We start from the raw sequence: 17737 nt of genomic DNA, 5'->3' as shown, positions 1-17737 counted from the left end.
TCAAGTCCAGGGGTAGTCAGTTACACTAGCACTACTGGGAATGAGCTGTAGTCCAGGTAAGAGTGATCCCTGTGATTGAGGAAGGGAAAAACCTGATGCTTCTGCAGCAGCCATTCTTGAGCTACCCCATGAAAGTGGTGCATGACCCTGCATGAGAAGTGAAGCACCCACTTCTCATACTCAGAGAGAACCATCACATTGCTTACTGCACTTGGTTAACCACCCTCACAACCGTGGGTGCCACTAGCAGAATGATGATGGGAAGTGTTGGCAATGCACTGAGGCATGTCCAAGTGTGTCAGCAGAGTTAAGGGAAGCCAGGCTCTGCTTCAATGGATGACAGATTAGCTGCACGCAACAGATCATTTTCACCTCCTGGGTATCATGATGCTAGCACACAGATCTAAAATGACATTGCCTAGGTAACCAGAAAGTTCTCCCACAACACAGACACTCCCACACACTGCATTAAGAGTGACTAATGGCCCTCAGAAGATATACGAGCTCACCTGGAGAAACTTTGTCAATGTCCACATAAAAGCGCAAAATGGCGGATCCTAACATGAACGCCACACCAGGTCCAATGATAGTGACAGCAAACAGGATTCCTGGGAAAATAAACAGTATTTCCACTCAGAAGGAAGGCTCAGCTTTTGAGAGAACTGCATGCAGGGGACATGAGTGCAAAACCACAGGAAAATGGGAATGGCCAAAAGAGATGAGACACAAAGTTCATCCACTGTAGTAGCCTGTCTCTGGCAGGGGCCAGCACCAGCAGAAGGTTTAAGAACCCTGCAGTATCAGATATGGGTTAATCTACCCCCAGATTAAGTCTCATCCTTATCTCTAATAATTAGAAATTGGCTTCAACCCTAAAGCACGAACTCTAATACTCTTTCAAAAATGTTGAGAACAAAAAAGCAGCCCAGTAACACTTCAAAGACGAACAAAATAATTTATTAGGTGATGAGCTTTCGTGGGACAGACCCACTTCTTCTGATGGGTTACTTTTCAAAAATGTTGTTCCCATTAATTATAACTCTGACTAATCTTTTTAGCCATATAAAAGCTCAACTTGTTTTTGAGTCTTGCTACGTTCTTTGCCCCATGGACTTCCTGTGCTAACATGTTCCAGAATCTAAGAACACGTAGTCTATGTCTACACTACAGAGCTCTTTCAAAAGAGGCTCTTCTGGGAGATCTGTTCCAAAAGAACTTCTTTCGAAAGCGTGCTTTCACACACAAAAACGCTGATCAAAAGAGTGATCTGCTTTTCAAAAGACAGCATCCCCAGAGACCCCAAGCTTTTGGAAAAAATGGGTCAGGGATCAAAAATGAAGACTATTCTTTGCAAAGAAGGGACCTGGAGAGCATCTAAGCATGTTTTCTTTCTAAAGCTTTTGAAAGGGGGCACTCTTTCCTGAATTGGGAAAGGAAGAGTGATTTCAAAAGGAGCACCACATTCTTTTGGTCAGCTTTCAAAAGAATGTTTTTTGTGTGTAGACATTCCATGGGCTCTTTTGAAAGAGCCCCCTTCTTTCGAAAAATCTTTTGAAAGAATTTGCTAGTATAGATGCAACCGTAGTGTGCAAAATATTTCCTTCTATCAGTTCTGAATTTTCCACCTTTAACTTAATATCCTCTTGTTCTTGTTTTAAGTGAAAAAGAGAAGTGAAATTCTTTAGCTCTTTTTTCTATATTATTAATATAAAAGTAGTAGGTAGAATCATAGAATCATAGAACACTAGGACTGGAAGGGACCTCGAGAGGCCTTCGAGTCCAGCCCCCTGCCCCAATGGCAGGACCAAGTACTATCTAAACCATCCCTGATAGACATCTATCCAACCTGTTCTAAAATATCTCCAGCGATGGAGATTCCACAACCTCCCTTGGCAATTTATTCCACTGTTTGACCACCCTGACAGTTAGGAACTTTTTCCTAATGTCCAACCTAAACCTCCCTTGCTGCAGTTTAAGTCCATTGCCTCTTGTTCTGTCCTCAGAGGCCAAGAAGAACAAACTTTCTCCTTCCTCTTTATGACTCCCTTTTAGATACCTGAAAACTACTATCATGTCTCCCCTCAATCTTCTTTTTTCCAAACTAAGCAAGCCCAGTTCTTTCAACCTTTTTTCATAGGTCACATTCTCTAGACCTTTAATCATTCTTGTTGCTCTTCTCTGGACCCTCTCTAGTTTCTCCACATCTTTTTTGAACTGCGGTGTCCAGAACTGGACACAATACTCCAGCTGAGGCCTAACCAGTGCAGAGTAGAGCAGAAGAATGACTTCTCGTGTCTTGTTCACAACACACCTGTTAATGCATCCCAGAATCATGTCTGTTTTTTTTTGCAACAGCATCACACTGTTGACTCATATTTAGCTTGTGGTCCACTATAATCCCTAGATCCCTTTCTGCTGTAGTTGTTCCAAGACAGTCTCTCCCCATTCTGTATGTGTGAAACTGATTGTTCCTTCCTAAGTGGAGCACTTTGCATTTGTCTTTATTAAACTTCATCCTGTTTACCTCAGACCATTCCTCCAATTTATCCAGATCATTTTGAATTATGACCCTATCCTCCAGAGCTGTTGCAACCCCTCCCAACTTTGTAACATCTGCAAACTTAATAAGCGTACTTTCTATGCCAATATCTAAATCATTGATGAAGACATTGAACAGAACAGGTCCTAACACAGACCTCTGCGGAACCCTGCTTTTTACACTTTTCCAGCAGCATTGAGAACCATTAAGAACTACTCTCTGGGTACGGTTATCCAGCCAGTTATGCACCCACCTTATGGTAGCCTCATCTAAATTGTATTTGCCTAGTTTTTTTTATAAGAATATCATGAGAGACCGTATCAAATGCTTTACTAAAGTCTAGGTATACCACATCTACCGCTTCTCCCCTATCCACAAGGCTCATTATCCTATCAAAAAAAGCTATCAGATTGGTTTGACATGATTTGTTCTTAACAGATCCATGCTGGCTGTTCCCTATGACCTTACCACCTTCCAAGTGCTTGCAGATGATTTCTTTAATTACCTGCTCCATTATCTTTCCTGGCACTGAAGTTAAGCTGACTGGCCTGTAGTTTCCTGGGTTATTCTTATTCCCCTTTTTATAGATGGGCACTATATTTGCCCTTTTCCAGTCTTCTGGAATCTCTCCTGTCTCCCATGATTTTCCAAAGATGATAGATAAAGGCTCAGATACCTCCTCTATCAGCTCCTTGAGTATTCTAGGGTACATTTCATCAGGCCCTGGTGACTTGCAGACATCTAATTTTTCTAAGTGATTTTTAACTTGTTCTTTTTTTATTTCAACTTCTAACCCTACCCCTTTCCCACTAGCATTCACTATGGATACTTTCACCATTTCTTCTTTCTAGGTAAACCATACTGACATTTCCAATCTTGCTCCATAGGAGATTGCCTTCAATCATTCTTGTCACACTTCTCCAAATCCCTTAAGGCTTCTGTAGCACATTAGGGGCCAAACTCTGACTTCATTTACTCTGGTGTAAAAACTACCGTGCATTCAAAAAGGTACTCAAGGTCTATGTTGGCACAGTTCATATTAAAAACGTTGATGAATGTTTTGCTACCTTAATTATCTCCATCAGCTTTTACATGGAAGCCCTCTTATGACAAGTACTGCTGAAAAGTATGAACATACATAAGGTTAAATTCTCTGTTACACTGAATTCTTGTGAACTATGTTTCAGGAGTTTATGCCATTTTAAGGAATTAAAGTCAGGAACAGACAAAACTAAACACTTGAAGTTTCTTGTTGTTCAAGGATCTGTTCCTGAGATGTACTGAGCAGCCTGCCCCAGTCCCTCGAGCCCAGCACAAGTGTTGCTGTCCTTTCACACCACCGCAGGAGGATTCAGTCCTAGTCTTACCTAAATAGAGAGGTGAGTTTCTCTCACTGGCAAAATCATCAATGTAAGAGATCCCAAAGGGCTGGATGGGGACCCCTCCAATGCCTAGCAAAGCCTGGCCAACAAATAGGATCAGCAGGACTTCGCGGCTCTCTTTCACTGTGCGTGGGGTGCAGTCTGTCTCATTGAGGTTCTTGGTGGGTAGTGGTATATCAGGTTGGCAGAGATCTGTAGAATTGCTGAAGGCACCTGTGAAGGCAAATACAACATCCCATAAGTGCCAGAAGCCAAAGTTGGTGGGCCCCTACCCTCTGACTTGAAACATCTTCCGTAACATAGCATAAACAACAGAACTGAAGTTTGTCCCCTTGAGGGCAGGTGATGGCATTAGCTACAGCCCTGATTCATGGAGATCTCAGGCACAGACAGTGCCTCAAGGGGAGTAATTCCTCTGCATGGTCTCCAGAGAAGAGCGACTGAGACTGTGTATATGCAACTTGCTTTCTTGATGCCACAGGCCACTTCTACCATACTGCTCTTCCCCCACCACTCTTGAGAGGAATCATGTCCCTGTCATGCAGCAAAGAGCACACAGTTCCCTACACTGCTCGAAGTGCAAGACCTATGAAAGTCCTTGACCTTTGGCTTTACTTATCCCCATGCCAGCTGCTGGGACCAGGGGAAATCTGGCGCTTGGAGAGTTCCACAGCCAGGAATTGCTTACAAATTAAGCAAATAATGAGCCAAGTTCCACTTTAAGTTACCCCTTTTCTGCCTCAGAGGACCAATGAGATTGCACACGTTACACACAGAAGATTTCACGCAATATTTGCGTCTTTGTAAAAAGCTCTTTATCTAGTTACTCATAACCTTCCTAACAATAAATAGATACCTATCAAATAAACACAAGGCTCTAATTTAATATCCACATTGGAGATACTATGGAAGGCAATCAGAAACCAAACACAAATGTGCTTGTTGAGCCACCAAGGAGAATTATGATATAAAAACAATGGCACTAAATAAAGATTACTCTGGAGTGAAGTATAATAGCAGTCAATTTTAAAAACATGAATGGATACAAAAAGGGTAAGACTCATATCTGCTGAAAGAGGTGGTCTGATCTGATCTACACTGACTTTGGTGGTGTTTCTCTATGTTGATGCCAGTGTAATGGAGATCGATATGTCAGAGGAAAAAAAAAACCTGAGTATCATGAAAAAGCTAATTGTGAAATAACAGGTAACAGATTTATCTTGAAATAAGTCATATAGCAGAATAAGGAACACTGGGAAGTGTAGCATAACAGTCACATTTGAAAGTCCTGGGATTTTTGTTTACTCTCCTAACCAGCATTGAATTCAGGTTGTATAGATTAGACATCTGACGTAAAAATGTCTGCACTATCCAAGGACCTATCACAAAATGTATGGTTGAACTTGTTTCCATGTGTTCCCCCTCATTGACTGGATACAGTGGTGAATTAATCACTTAAATCAGCAGTGGGCAATAAGAGACTGTGGGCTGGATGCGGTTCACCAGGGTTAGCCCCTCATTGGCCACCACCACTTTATTTACCTGTAGCTCCACAGGTATGGCCACTTGAAGCTCTTGCTGGCTGCAGATCACTGTTCCCAGCCAATGAGAGCTGCAGGAAGTGATATCTTGGTCTGTATCACTTCCCATATCTCTCACTGACTAGGAATGGTGATCCGTGGTCAATGGAAGTTTCAAGGGGCTGTACATGTGGAGATGATGATAAATAAAGCAGCAACAGCCTACTGGGGCTAAGCTTGATGAACTGCTTCCAGATTAGTGCCCACCTCTCCCTTAAATCTTACTTCAGGGGCTGCAACTGAGGAAATATTGTGTTAATGTACAGTACAGACCCAATCTATGACCTGAGCTGGCAACTTTCCAAAGGATTTTGTGAAGACTGTAAGTGGGATTTCTATTATTGGACTTGGGGATGAGGACCTTAAGGTCAAGAAGCAGGATGACTAACACCACCACTGTATTCTCCTTCCATTCTTATCTCCTCACTTCTTTCACCATGCCCCCTGTGCCTGTAAAATCCTTCCAGGAGCTGGTCCTCCATATCATACCATCTTCTGCTTCACAGTCCTCCCTGAAAGTTACTTCTTCAATCAGGCCTACAAACACTAGTCCTCCCTCAAAGGAAGCATCAGCAAAATCCAAAAGCAAGAAAGATTTAAAACCCTGGTACTTGTGCCTATGGTCATTGCTCTACCACTCCCACTGGCTGAATCCAATCCCTTTCTTTCACCTACAGCTTAAACCCCCATCCTGTAAACCCTGGCTCCCCATAAGTGTTCTCCTTGATTTGGGCTGAACTCAGTGGGGCTATTTGTGTAAGGACAGCTTGTCTGAGTTACCAGTTACAGGACTAGACCCTTGAGTGTAATCTCTCCGGGTTTGGGACCTAGGAGACTTTTGGTGCCACAAATCATCATAATGAACGAGGCAGCAGGAAGTGGAAGCAGTAGCATATCTAAGAATGTAAATGCTCTAGATCTCATTTTTATTTGGTCTGACCCCCAAAGTAGGTGCTGTTCCCTTGATATTCCTCTCTTGGCTTCACATTGGTCAATATTCAGCTCTTAGGGCCAATACATTTTAACTTCTGAAAACACAAGTTCCATATCTGCTCCTTTGGCATTTTCTACCTCCTTACACACTACAGTGAAGGAAACCTCAAGAAAATGTGTTCTCCTTTGCTTGTTTCCTAAAGGTGTAACAGGTATATATACATTTAGAGTACCTACTGGCAATGGACTGGTCATATTCGTAGAGCCCCGTGATAAAGTGAGGAAGAGACATGAGAAACCCAGCTATGGATACAAGAATAGCGCCACACGCAATGAAACGAGGCCTGTTCACTCTGCTTCCAAAGTAACTTACGAAGACTATCAGCAATGTGTTCCCAACCTGCAGTAGGAGACAGAGGTTAAAAAGTCTCTGAAATGCTTCGTAAATTACCTCCTTGGGACAGACAAGAGTGCAGGAGCATTATGTGGGTGGGAGATTAAAAGAAAGAAGTTTGAATGCAGAAGAAGTCACCTCATTGAAGGATGCAAGCAATCCAGATGTCTGACTGGAAAAGCCAAATCTCTTCTCAATGGTCGAAATTGAGCTTTTCAGATAGCCAGATAGCAGGAGCTGTGAGAGCTGGAGAAACCCATGGCAGAACACAAAAAACTGCAGAGACAAAAAAAAATATATATAACCCATTCAGAGCAGTTATTTCTCTAAAAAGTTGCAACCTGAAAACAAAATCTTCATTCAATCATTCTTACATTTAAATAAAACAATCCCTTAAATATCAAAAGTGTGGTGGTCATTGAACAATGAACTACTAACATTAGTCTGTAACCTATCAGTTAAATCAGCTTCTGTACCAAATAACTGAAAGATAGCTAATATGATGCCAATTTTTCAAAGGGACTCCTTAGGTGAGCCAGGAAAACACAGGCCACTGACACTGACTTCAGTACCTGGCAAACTGTTTGAAACTATACTAAAGAACAATATTGTCAGATGTCTAGATGAACATAATGTGTTGGGAAAGAGTCAACATTGATTTTGTAAAGGAAAATCATGCCTCACCAATCTACTAGTATTCTTTTGAGGAGGTGGAGGGTCAAAATGCATGTGGAGATCTAGTAGATACAGTGTACTTAGATTTGCAGAAAGCCTTTGACAAGGTCTCTTATCAAAGTCTCCTAAACCAAATAACCTTTCAATGGATAAAAGGGAAGGTCCTCTCACAGACTGGTAACTGGATAAAAAATAGGAAACAAATGGTTGGAAAAATGGAAAGTTTTCAGAATAAAGTGAGGTGAATAGTGCTGCCCCCTCAGGATCTATTCTAGGACCAGTCCTCTTCAACATATTCAAAAATGACCTGGGAACAGGATGGTAGCAAAATGTGTAGATGATATAACACTACTCTTGATAGTTAAAGTCCCGGCAGACTGCAAAGAGCTACAAAAGGATCTCTCAGTACTGGGTGATTGACAACAAAATGGCAAGTGAAATTTAATGTTAATAAACATGAAGTATTGTATACTGGAAAACATAATCTCAACTCTACCTGTAAAATGATGGGTTCTAAATTAGCTGTTACCACTCCAGAATGAGATCACAGAGTCATTGTGGCTAGTTCTCTGAAAACATACCCAATGTGCAGTGGCAGTCAAAAAGTGAACAGAAGGTTGGAAATCATTAACAGAGGGATCGACTGCCTTTATATAAATCCCTGGTACACTCCCTTCTTCAATACTCTATGCAGATGTGGCCACCCCATCTCAAAAAGATACACTAGAATTGGAAAAGTTTCAGAAAAGTGCAACAAAAATTATTAGGAGTATGGAATGGCTACCATATGAAAAGAGATTAATAAAACTGGGATTTTTCAGCTTGGAAAAGAAAACTATAGAGGAAGGGTTAGATTGAGGTCTATAAAATCATGACTGGTTGCAGATAAAGTAAATAAGGAAGTTCTACTAATTCCTTTCCATAACACAATAGCTAGGAGTGAACAAAATAAATTAATAGGAGGCAGACTGAAAAGAAATAAAAGGAGGTATTTCTTCACACAAATGCTCAGTCGACTCGCAGAACTCCTTGCCAGAGAGTGTTGCATAGGCCAAGACTATTACAGGATTCAAAAAAAAAAAAGAGGTAAATTCATGGAGAAGAGATACATCAATGGCATTAGCCAGGACGGGCAGAAATGGTGTCCCTAGCCTATTTGTCAGAAGCAGAGAATGAGTGACAGGATGACTGATGACTTGATGACTGTTCTGCTCATTCCCTTTGGGACATGTGGCACTGTTCATTGTCAGAAGAAAGATTACTATGGAAATAAACCTTTGGTCTGACCCAGTGTGGACATTCTTATGTTAAGAACATATGAATGGTCATACAGGGTCAGACCACAGGTCAGTCTAGCCCAGGATCCTGTCTTTTAACAGAGGCCAATGCCTGATGCCCCAGAAGGAGTGAGCAGAAGAGGTAATCGTGAAAGCTGTCTTTCCCCTGACATCTACTACCAACCTCTGACAAACAGAGACTAGGGACACCATTCCTACCCATCCTGGCAAATATCCGCTGATGGACCTAACCTCCAAGAATTTGTCTAGTTCTTCTTTCAAGCCTGTTGAAGTCCTGGTCTTCACAATCTCCTTGAGTAAGGAGTTCCACAGGCCTACCATGTGCTGTGTGAAGAAAAACTTCACTTTGTTAATTTTAAACCTGCAGCTCATTAATTTAATTTGGTAGTTCTTTTGTTGTGGGAACAAGTAAACCACTTCTCCTTATTCACCTTTTCCGCACCAGTCATGATTTTATAGACATCTAGCATATCCCCACTTAGTCTGCTTTTTTTTTCTAAGCTGAGAAGTCCTAGTCTTTTGAATCTTTTTTCATATGGTACCTATTCCAAAATCCCTAATCATTTTGTTGCCCTTTTCTGAACCTTATCCAATGCCAATATCTCTTTTTTGAGATGAGACGACCATATCTGCATCCAATATTCAGGATGCGGGTGTACCATAGATTTATCTAGAGATACTAAGATATTCTCTCTTATTCTCTATCCCTCTTTTAAAGATTCCTATTATTCTATTTGCCTTTTTCACTGCTGCAGCACAGAGAGTGGATTTTTTCAGAGAACTGTCCACAATGACTCCAAGATCTGCCTCTTGGGCGGTTATAGATAATTAGTCCCCATCATTTTTTATATATAGTTGGAATTATTTTTTCCAATATGCATCGGGGCTGGACTAGCTGACCTCCTGAGATCCCTTTCAGCCCTAGAATTCTATGATTCTATGATTACTTTACATTTATCAACATTAAAATTCATTTGCCATTTTGTTGCCCAGTCACTTAGTTCTGTGAGATCTTTTTGAAGTTCTTCACAGTCTGCTTTATTCTTAACTACCTTGAGCAGTTTAGTATCATCAGCAAATTTTGCCACCTCACTTTTTCCAGATCATTTACAAATAGGTTCAATGGGATTGGTCTCAGTACAGACTCTTGGGGGACACCACTAGTTATCTCTCTTCATTCTGAAAACTTACCATTTATTCCTTCCCTTTGGTTCCTGTCTTTTAACCAGTTTTCACTCCATGAGAGGGCCTTACCTCATATTCCTTGACAACTTATTTTACTTAAGAGCCTTTGCTGAGGGACCTTATCAAAAGCTTTCTGGAAATATAAGTACACTAAATCCACTGGATCCTCCTTATTTATATTGCTTATTGTCCCTCAGAGAACTCTAGTAAATTAGTAAGGCATGATTTCTCATTACAGAAACCATGTTTATTTTTTTCCAAAAAGTTATGTTTGGCAAAATGTCTGATAATTTTATTCTTTACTACAGTTTCAACTAATTTTCCCAGTACTGACATTATATTTACCTCATGGACCAGATCCTGCACCCGATTTATGACTAAATCAAGCACTGCATCCCCCCACCCGCCACTTATGGGTTCCAGAACCAGTTGCTCCAAGAAGCCTTCATTTAAGTTATAAAGAAATTTTATCTGTGGTGACATGTACCCAGTCAAAATGGGGACAGTTTAAATCCCCCGTTGTCATAGAGTTTTTTATTTTGATAGCCTCTCTAATCTCCCTTGGCCTTTCACAGTTACTATCACTATCCTGGTCATTTCATTGATAACTTGTCCCTACTGCTATATTTTTTTATTAGAGCTAGAAATTATTATCATACAGATTCTATGGAACATATTGGTTCATTTAAAATTTTTACTTCATATGTTCTTAATGTGTGACAGCAACATTAAATCATCACTACTGTTATTCAGTGTAGATGTTGCTGATGAGAGATGCCGGGGACTGAAGCTATTTGTCAACAGAGGTCTGGGGTTCACGAGTGGTACTGACCTTGCCCCAGTATGTTATACCCATTTGATCCTAACCGCTGATCCATCCTCTGTGTAAGCAGGAGAATCTGTCCACCAAGTCCCTGCTGATATACAATTGAGCAAAATCAGGGGCATTTCAGACTCACTTTGTGATCTGTGTGTAACCCAGAGGCACTGAGATCACTGACAAGGGAGTGAAATCTACTTTATAGCCTTGGCTGGGAGCCAGTTGGCTTTTAGCTCATGTGGAGAGGGTCATGGCTTTAGACTGTACAATCACAGGTCAGACCCACCTGCCAATGAGCAGCATCTACCAGCTTTATAGATGTATCCCAACTAATGTGTGTGAGAATCCCTGGTGCACATAAATTGTTTGAATGGCAGTCAAAAATCTGAATGACACCTACATGAGACTGAGAATGTTAATATAATTCTGCGTATTTACAGCGAATGGTCTCAAAGCCCTTCACAAACACAACTCCAATAAGCCTGAGAGTGCTGCTGGGAGATGAGCATTACTATCCCCATGCTACATACGGGGAGATATGCAATAAGATGGAGCAACTTTCCCAAAGCCCAGTAAGTTGGAGAGTTTGGAAAAGAACTCCTTTCTGTCAGGGAGCTAAAAAACATCTTGCGAGTTAATGAATGCTCAGAAAAGATACATGCCAACTATTATACTCTGTCAATCTCACACTGCACAGGAATATGCTGCTGCTATTTTAACAACTGGCCTCCACAGAAATATTGTCCCTGAGCCAGAGACAAAAATTGCTTATTCATAACCATAACAAAGGCCAAACCACTGCAAAAACTAACTTGTATTAAAGGAGCATTTCTAGCATGTTCTTAAACGAACAGGCACAGTATGCGGGTAGCATAGCCCAGGGCCGGAGGAGAGTGGGGAGCAGCAGTGCTTGTGGGGGTGTGTCCTTCCCCAAGGTAAGTTTTTTTTCAAAAACAGTACCACACAGTCTGCAATCAGGTGCATACCAGAGGGAAAACATCACTTTCCAAAAGCAGTTCTTCTGAACCTCAGGCATCTCTGGGAGGAGGATCCTTCAGAGCTGGCCTGGCTCTGTCAGAAGCAGAGAAATCACCTCAACCTAACAACAGAGTTTTTAGCAAGTAGTATTTGCTAGTGTAACTGCCCAAAGGCAGATTCAGACCCAGGACCTCTGGAGCCCACTGCAAGAACTGCTACCGTTTGAGGTAAAAGCCAGCTGCCTCTCAGCTAGGGCTGTAGACATGATGCAGTCTTTCTCTCTGTAAGTGGTGTAGGTGCCACTACATGGGACAAGGAACCACACTTAGGCGTGTGGGTTACATCCTTCCCCCTAGCTGAGGAAGTATGTCCCAAGCTTCAGAAGCTCCACTGAAATCCTGGATGAGCTCCCACTTGTAACCACCCCCAGGTAGGCTGCGTCTACACCACAACAATCCTTCGAAAGAAGTTCTTCTGGAAGAGATCGTCCAAAAGAGCTTCTTTTGAAAGATCGCATCCACACACAAAAAAATGAACTGAAAGATCGATCTGCTCTTAACACAGAGGGTGTCCACACTGGCCCTGCTCTTTCAAACCAACAGGCCAGGGATCAGAAAATCCAGTGCCATGAGGACGGCTCTTTTGAAAGAAGGGCCCGCAGAGCATCTACACATGCTTTTTTTGAAAGAATCTTTCGGAAATCGGTGCTCTTCCTCATCCTCAGATCAAAAGAGCACATTTTGGTTGTAGACACTCCACCGTTTTTTTTCCCCCAAAATCTTGCTAGCAAATACGCAGCCATAGACTTGAAACTGGGACCTCTGAAGCGTAGTGGAGGAGCCTCTCCAGTCTGAGGTAAAAGCCAGCTGGCTCTCTGCTAAGGCTGTAGAGGAATAGAATAAATGGACGAGAATAGAATTGGAGGTACACATCTTCTCGAACTGGAAGGAGGAGACTCGTTCTTTCTTCGTGTAAGTAGTTTAGGTGCCACTACATGGGACAGTGACCCACACCAAGGTGTGTAGGTTATGCCAGCACAATACAGGCAGGGCTGGCCCTCCACAGCTGGGCCTTACAGCTCTCTTCAGCAGAATCCTACCTGGGTTAGTGTTGCTATCACAGGCTTACGGGACATGCAGTGGCTCCTCTTATGATGGTCAGAAGCACCCCACATGACCTAAGGCCAGGCCCACAAACATATCCCAGACTGCCAGCCAAATAGGCAACATGCACATATATCATCTACAGTAGGCGAGGGGGTTCAGGACAGAGAGAGCTGGTAACAAGAAGACCAAGTTCTGTAACGTTCAGGTTAACATTCTGGGCTTGTCTACACTAGCCCTCTCCCTTGAAGGGGGGCATGGTAATCATGGTAATCAGCCCGATCGGAGGAGGCTAATGAGATGCTGTGATGCATATGCAGCACCCCATTAGCATAATGGCTGCTGCTGGAACTTCCAAGTTGTTAACTTCAAAGTGCTGCAAGGTGTGTAGCCACAAGTGCATTCTAAGTTCCCTTACTCTGAGTAATTCAAATGGATGTGCAGCCTTAGGTGTGATTCTGGCTAAGGACACTGGCAGGTAGGAAGTGAACCAAAACATGCACACACACACTCAGAATATAAAGTGGGAGAAAGCAGCTGAGCAGCAGAACTCCTGCTATAATTGTAACCTCAAGTTCTTTTTATATAGTAGTTGGCCAGGTCCACCCAGTGCCCTATGACATATAATTACATGTTCTGGCAGTCACACAGACTATATTACACTCACAACTGTATTTTTATCGACAGGTGAATTGCTGCAATGACTCATACAGTAACTGATCGTAACACTTCACCGTCCAGAGCACCTTTTTGTTGAAGCTCTCAAAGCCCTTCATGAACATTAATAAGTTCATCCTCACGCCAGCTTGGATTTTGCTGCTGCGGAAAGTCAGGCCCTGGGAGGTACCCTGTGGCAGTGCCCAGTACACAACCCAGATTTCTTTGCCACAGTTTTGAAAAGCGACAAGGGATTTTGGGCACCCAACTTGAGACACCCTCATGGGGCCCAGATTTCAGAAAGTGCTGAGCTCTTGCAATCAGAACCATGTAAGAGTGGGTCAGGTCAAGCACCCAAAATAAATAGTCATTTTTGAAAGTATTGGCAAACTGTGCTCAGCCCTGGGCTTTTACCATAGCATCAGCTTCCTGTATTCCCTTCCTGAAGCTGTCTCCTTTGCCTCATTACAATATTCACGAAAAGAGCTAAAGAAATAAAGCTAACCTAAACATCAGCTTTGTCAGCAGGCTTTATGTGTTTTGCTACACACTCTAACAGACAAACCCTAGTCTTATTTATACTGGCGCAATGCCACATACCTCAGTGGAATTGCTCTGGTGTAACATAGAAACGAATTTACTCCCTAATGTTCATTATATGAACTCAAGGCCAGATTTTGCTGTCACAGAGGTCCATGAACTCTTGCCATGGACTTCAGCACAAGCTGCATCAAATCCTTATTTTGTCCATTCCGTAGCACTGTAGGGGTTAGTGCCATGTGTAATTAACTATCTTAAGGTCCTTATGGTCTGTACAGCATTCCCCAGGAAGACTATTTGCATTACATTCTGGAGTCACATTTTTGTGCCTGAGCTGTCTGAAAATCTACATCGACATGATTACCTTTGTGATCCATTCAGCTGTCCTAAGCGTGCACAATGTGTTAAGCAATTCTTTGTTTTCCCTGTAAGGATCATCCACGTCCTGCTTTATAAATTGTCTCCAGAATGGGAGGAAGTCAGACATTGATTGTGAAATCTGAGCATGTGACCTAACTTCATGAACGCAACGTGAAGGGGGCAGGGGCAGGAAAGAATCTCTGCAGAACATTCCTTCAACAATGAAAAACCTCTAAGAGGCAGGTCAAGTGGCAAATGCCTTTAAAGCCTAGCCAAGATTCTGGAAGCAAAGTCTTATTTTCTTGCAAGAATTTCTAGTGGTGAAGACTGTTGTGCAAATGTTTCATATTGCATATGGGAATGTGAAGTTGTGATGGGGTTCAGGGGTCCCCAAGCTCTGCACCCCATCCACAGGCAAGAGTGACTCTCACTCAGCAGGGGAAGGGGCTGCCTTGCAAGTGGCTGTGAGGCAAATTCATTAATGCTTGTAAAACACTGAAAAGCCTTATTATTAGGGCTTATTAGCTGACAGGACACAGCATCTTACAGAAGAGTCAGTACAGCAACCAGAGACAGCCAGTCCAATCCACGCTGGGGAGAGGAGGCCCCGAGCGGCCCCTGGAGCCAGGGCCTTGCCCCCTCCTTTGTCTCTCTCTCCCAGCCCACACTAACTACTTTCCAACTCCTAATTCCAATTCAAACCCCTCTGGCCCCCTCCTCCCCTTTTGTCTGCAGTCCAGAAGTGTCACCTGGTCTCCTAGGTTACCCTCAGCAGGAGCCCCACACCCGCTGTGAGCCACTCTATCACAGAAGTAGAACAGGGAACCTTTTATGCCCCCCAACCATGTTTTCTCTAAGACATTTGGAAGTGAGTTCGGTGCTGGAAACGTGTTGGATTAGTGCTCGTGGACAGACAGCAGCAGTGCAAATTTCCTGCACGTTTCCATGCTCTGATTTGGAAGGATCCCTTCTAGAAATGGGAAGAGTGGTCAGTGTCCAGATCAAATCAAACAAGCAGTCCTGGAGCACCTTAAAGACCAAAGCCCCTTATTTCATCTCAGATAGGAAGCCCACAAATCTGTCTATTTGACATCACCAGCAAGAACTGGTTTCAGACCTGTGTCCCAGCAAAGAAAGCTAAGCAATCAATAACTTGTTCTCAGAGCCTTACAGTCCTGCACAACACCACAGTCTGTTTATCGGGTTCTTTGGGCTGCAACATTTGTGAGGAAGATTTTTGTGTCCCTCCCATCTCAAGAAAGAACTCAGGAGGACAGCAGCTGATTGTACCAGAATAACAGCAGATTTCAGAGCTCCCATGTGCTGTTCATTCTTTATATTCTTATTACACTTTGTTTCCTGGAGAGTACTAATTACTTACAGTGCGCGTCACTTCGTATGCATCGCCATAAAAAAACATTAGCTTTGTCTTATTTTCACATGGACATCCATGAGAACAAACTGAAGCTGGCGGGAACAATTGTTTTGTGTCTAACTCACAGGTTTGTGTCAGATAATGTGGGTTACATTCTGGGTTCGCTTACGAACTCCCTGTGTGATTGAGAGTATGTTACATACCTCGGTTTCTCCATCTGCAAAAGAGGGCCGATCATAACCTCCTGCCTTGCAAGGGGCTGTGAGGCAAATTCATTAATGCTTGTAAAACATTGAAAAGCCTTATTATTAGCCAGTGCTGGTTTTACTCCAGTGCTTTAAAACAAAGCATTGGTCATATACCTATAGAACTTGGAGAAATTATCTCATAAGAAAGAATGAAGAGATCAACTTCATTCTACAATTACACAGCCTTGTTTGTCCAAGGATCTCAAAGCACTTTGCAAATATCCATGAATCAAACCCCACAACCTATCAGGTGTAAGTATTATAAAAACCTCTTTGTGACTGACTGCACTTTTATATTCACATCCTACACACTGGTGTAAAAATCTTTATACAAAATATGAAGTTCAGTGTATGATGTTGACAGCACATGTTCAAAGCCATGGAGCCCTGATGGGCTGGGAGGGGTATGGAGAGCAGCTTCATGCGAATGACCAGTCTCGAAATTACAAATAGCTACTTATTAGCATAATTGTGAAGCTAATTAGCATAGCCACGCAAGATCTTGCTGCCAGCTGTAAACAGGCTGTATAGACATTCCTATGCCAGCAATGCATAAGGGTCTGGAAATGGGGGGGAGGGGCGTTGCCAGCAGATGCATGTCTACATGGCCTGTTTACTTCTGGAAGCAGCTTCTGCCAGTAGCAAGAGCTCGTGTGGCTATGCTAATTAGCTGTGTGATTATGCTAATGAGCAGCCATTTGCAATTCTGAGACTGCTCATTAGCATGAATTTGCTGGCAATGCCCCTCTGTGTAAACCTAGCCATTCAGTAGGAGTGGTTAAGCAAATAAATTTTGAACAAAGGTGAGTATGTTTACCAGGATTTACCTATAAGTAGCCCAGAAGTTCCCTGAGACAGTGAAAGGGAGACAAGAAAAATCTTGTGGCATGGTCTCCCACAGATCCCCATTATACCTTTACTGTTCGAATAAAATCTGTTGCGAGCCATAATCCTCTAAGGAATTTGCTTCAGTGGGTGACCGGACTATAAAAGGAGCAGCAAAACCACTCTAAGTATTTCCTGCTCACTGACTCTTTCACCCAAGAAGACAAAGTAACTAGCCCTTTGCAATTTCAGGGCAGATTCTGAGTCGACATTTGGGTTAGCCCTGTTTCTGGGAGTATGTGTTCAAAACTTTATCTTGAACCAAGTCTGCAGGTTGAATCTCTCTAGTTCAGCACCCTCAGGACCTGATAGGGGTAAACAAGAGAATTGACCAAAATACAGGAGGGCCATATTGTCTTGCGGCATTACCAACACTTCCACTGCTTTCTGGGCTATTAGGAGACATGTAGAGTAAATCACAGCTAAATAACAGCACAGAGCACTGAGAGCCAGGACTGGTGTCTGTAAACAAACTATGGAATCATAGAAAACTTGGTCACACCCATGATAAATGGTTGTCCAGCTATGTCAAGTCATGCTTGACTACCGATGTTGCTGGATGAGAGCATTCTGGATTAGAGAGGTTCAATTTGCAGTTGGTTAGCATTCAGCACAAGAAAGCCTTTTATCTTGATTTCTCTTGTAGCTGTTTCTGACTTTAACCACTTATAGTTTCACTCACTTAAACACCTCTCTTTCTGTAGTTAAATAAACTTGTTTTATTCTTTGATCAAAACTAATCCAGGGTTGTGTTAAATCTGAATTGTTTGTTAATTCCAACTCAA

General features: G+C 42.5%; 1 protein-coding gene across 3 annotated transcripts in view; it reads right to left on the bottom strand.

The window, feature by feature from the left end:
• The window catches only part of SLCO2B1 (solute carrier organic anion transporter family member 2B1), a 110046-nt gene that overhangs the window by 69348 nt on the left and 22961 nt on the right, over nucleotides 1–17737 (bottom strand). Inside the window, exons 2-6 of one of the 3 annotated variants that reach the window (XM_074980892.1) lie at nucleotides 10819–10903; nucleotides 6967–7104; nucleotides 6672–6834; nucleotides 3907–4134; nucleotides 510–608 (exon numbers count right to left, since the gene is read on the bottom strand). In XM_074980892.1, the coding sequence (XP_074836993.1) occupies nucleotides 510–608; nucleotides 3907–4134; nucleotides 6672–6834; nucleotides 6967–7104; nucleotides 10819–10842 (652 nt within the window). In that variant the 5' untranslated portion in view covers nucleotides 10843–10903. Of the gene's footprint in view, nucleotides 1–509; nucleotides 609–3906; nucleotides 4135–6667; nucleotides 6835–6966; nucleotides 7105–10818; nucleotides 10904–17737 lie in introns of those variants that run through there. The other 2 variants (XM_074980882.1, XM_074980902.1) reach the window with 2 other exon arrangements.

Source organism: Carettochelys insculpta, chromosome 1, assembly GCF_033958435.1.
Source record: "Carettochelys insculpta isolate YL-2023 chromosome 1, ASM3395843v1, whole genome shotgun sequence".
Lineage (NCBI taxonomy): Eukaryota > Metazoa > Chordata > Testudines > Carettochelyidae > Carettochelys > Carettochelys insculpta.
This window is presented reverse-complemented; position numbering and strand designations above follow the sequence as displayed.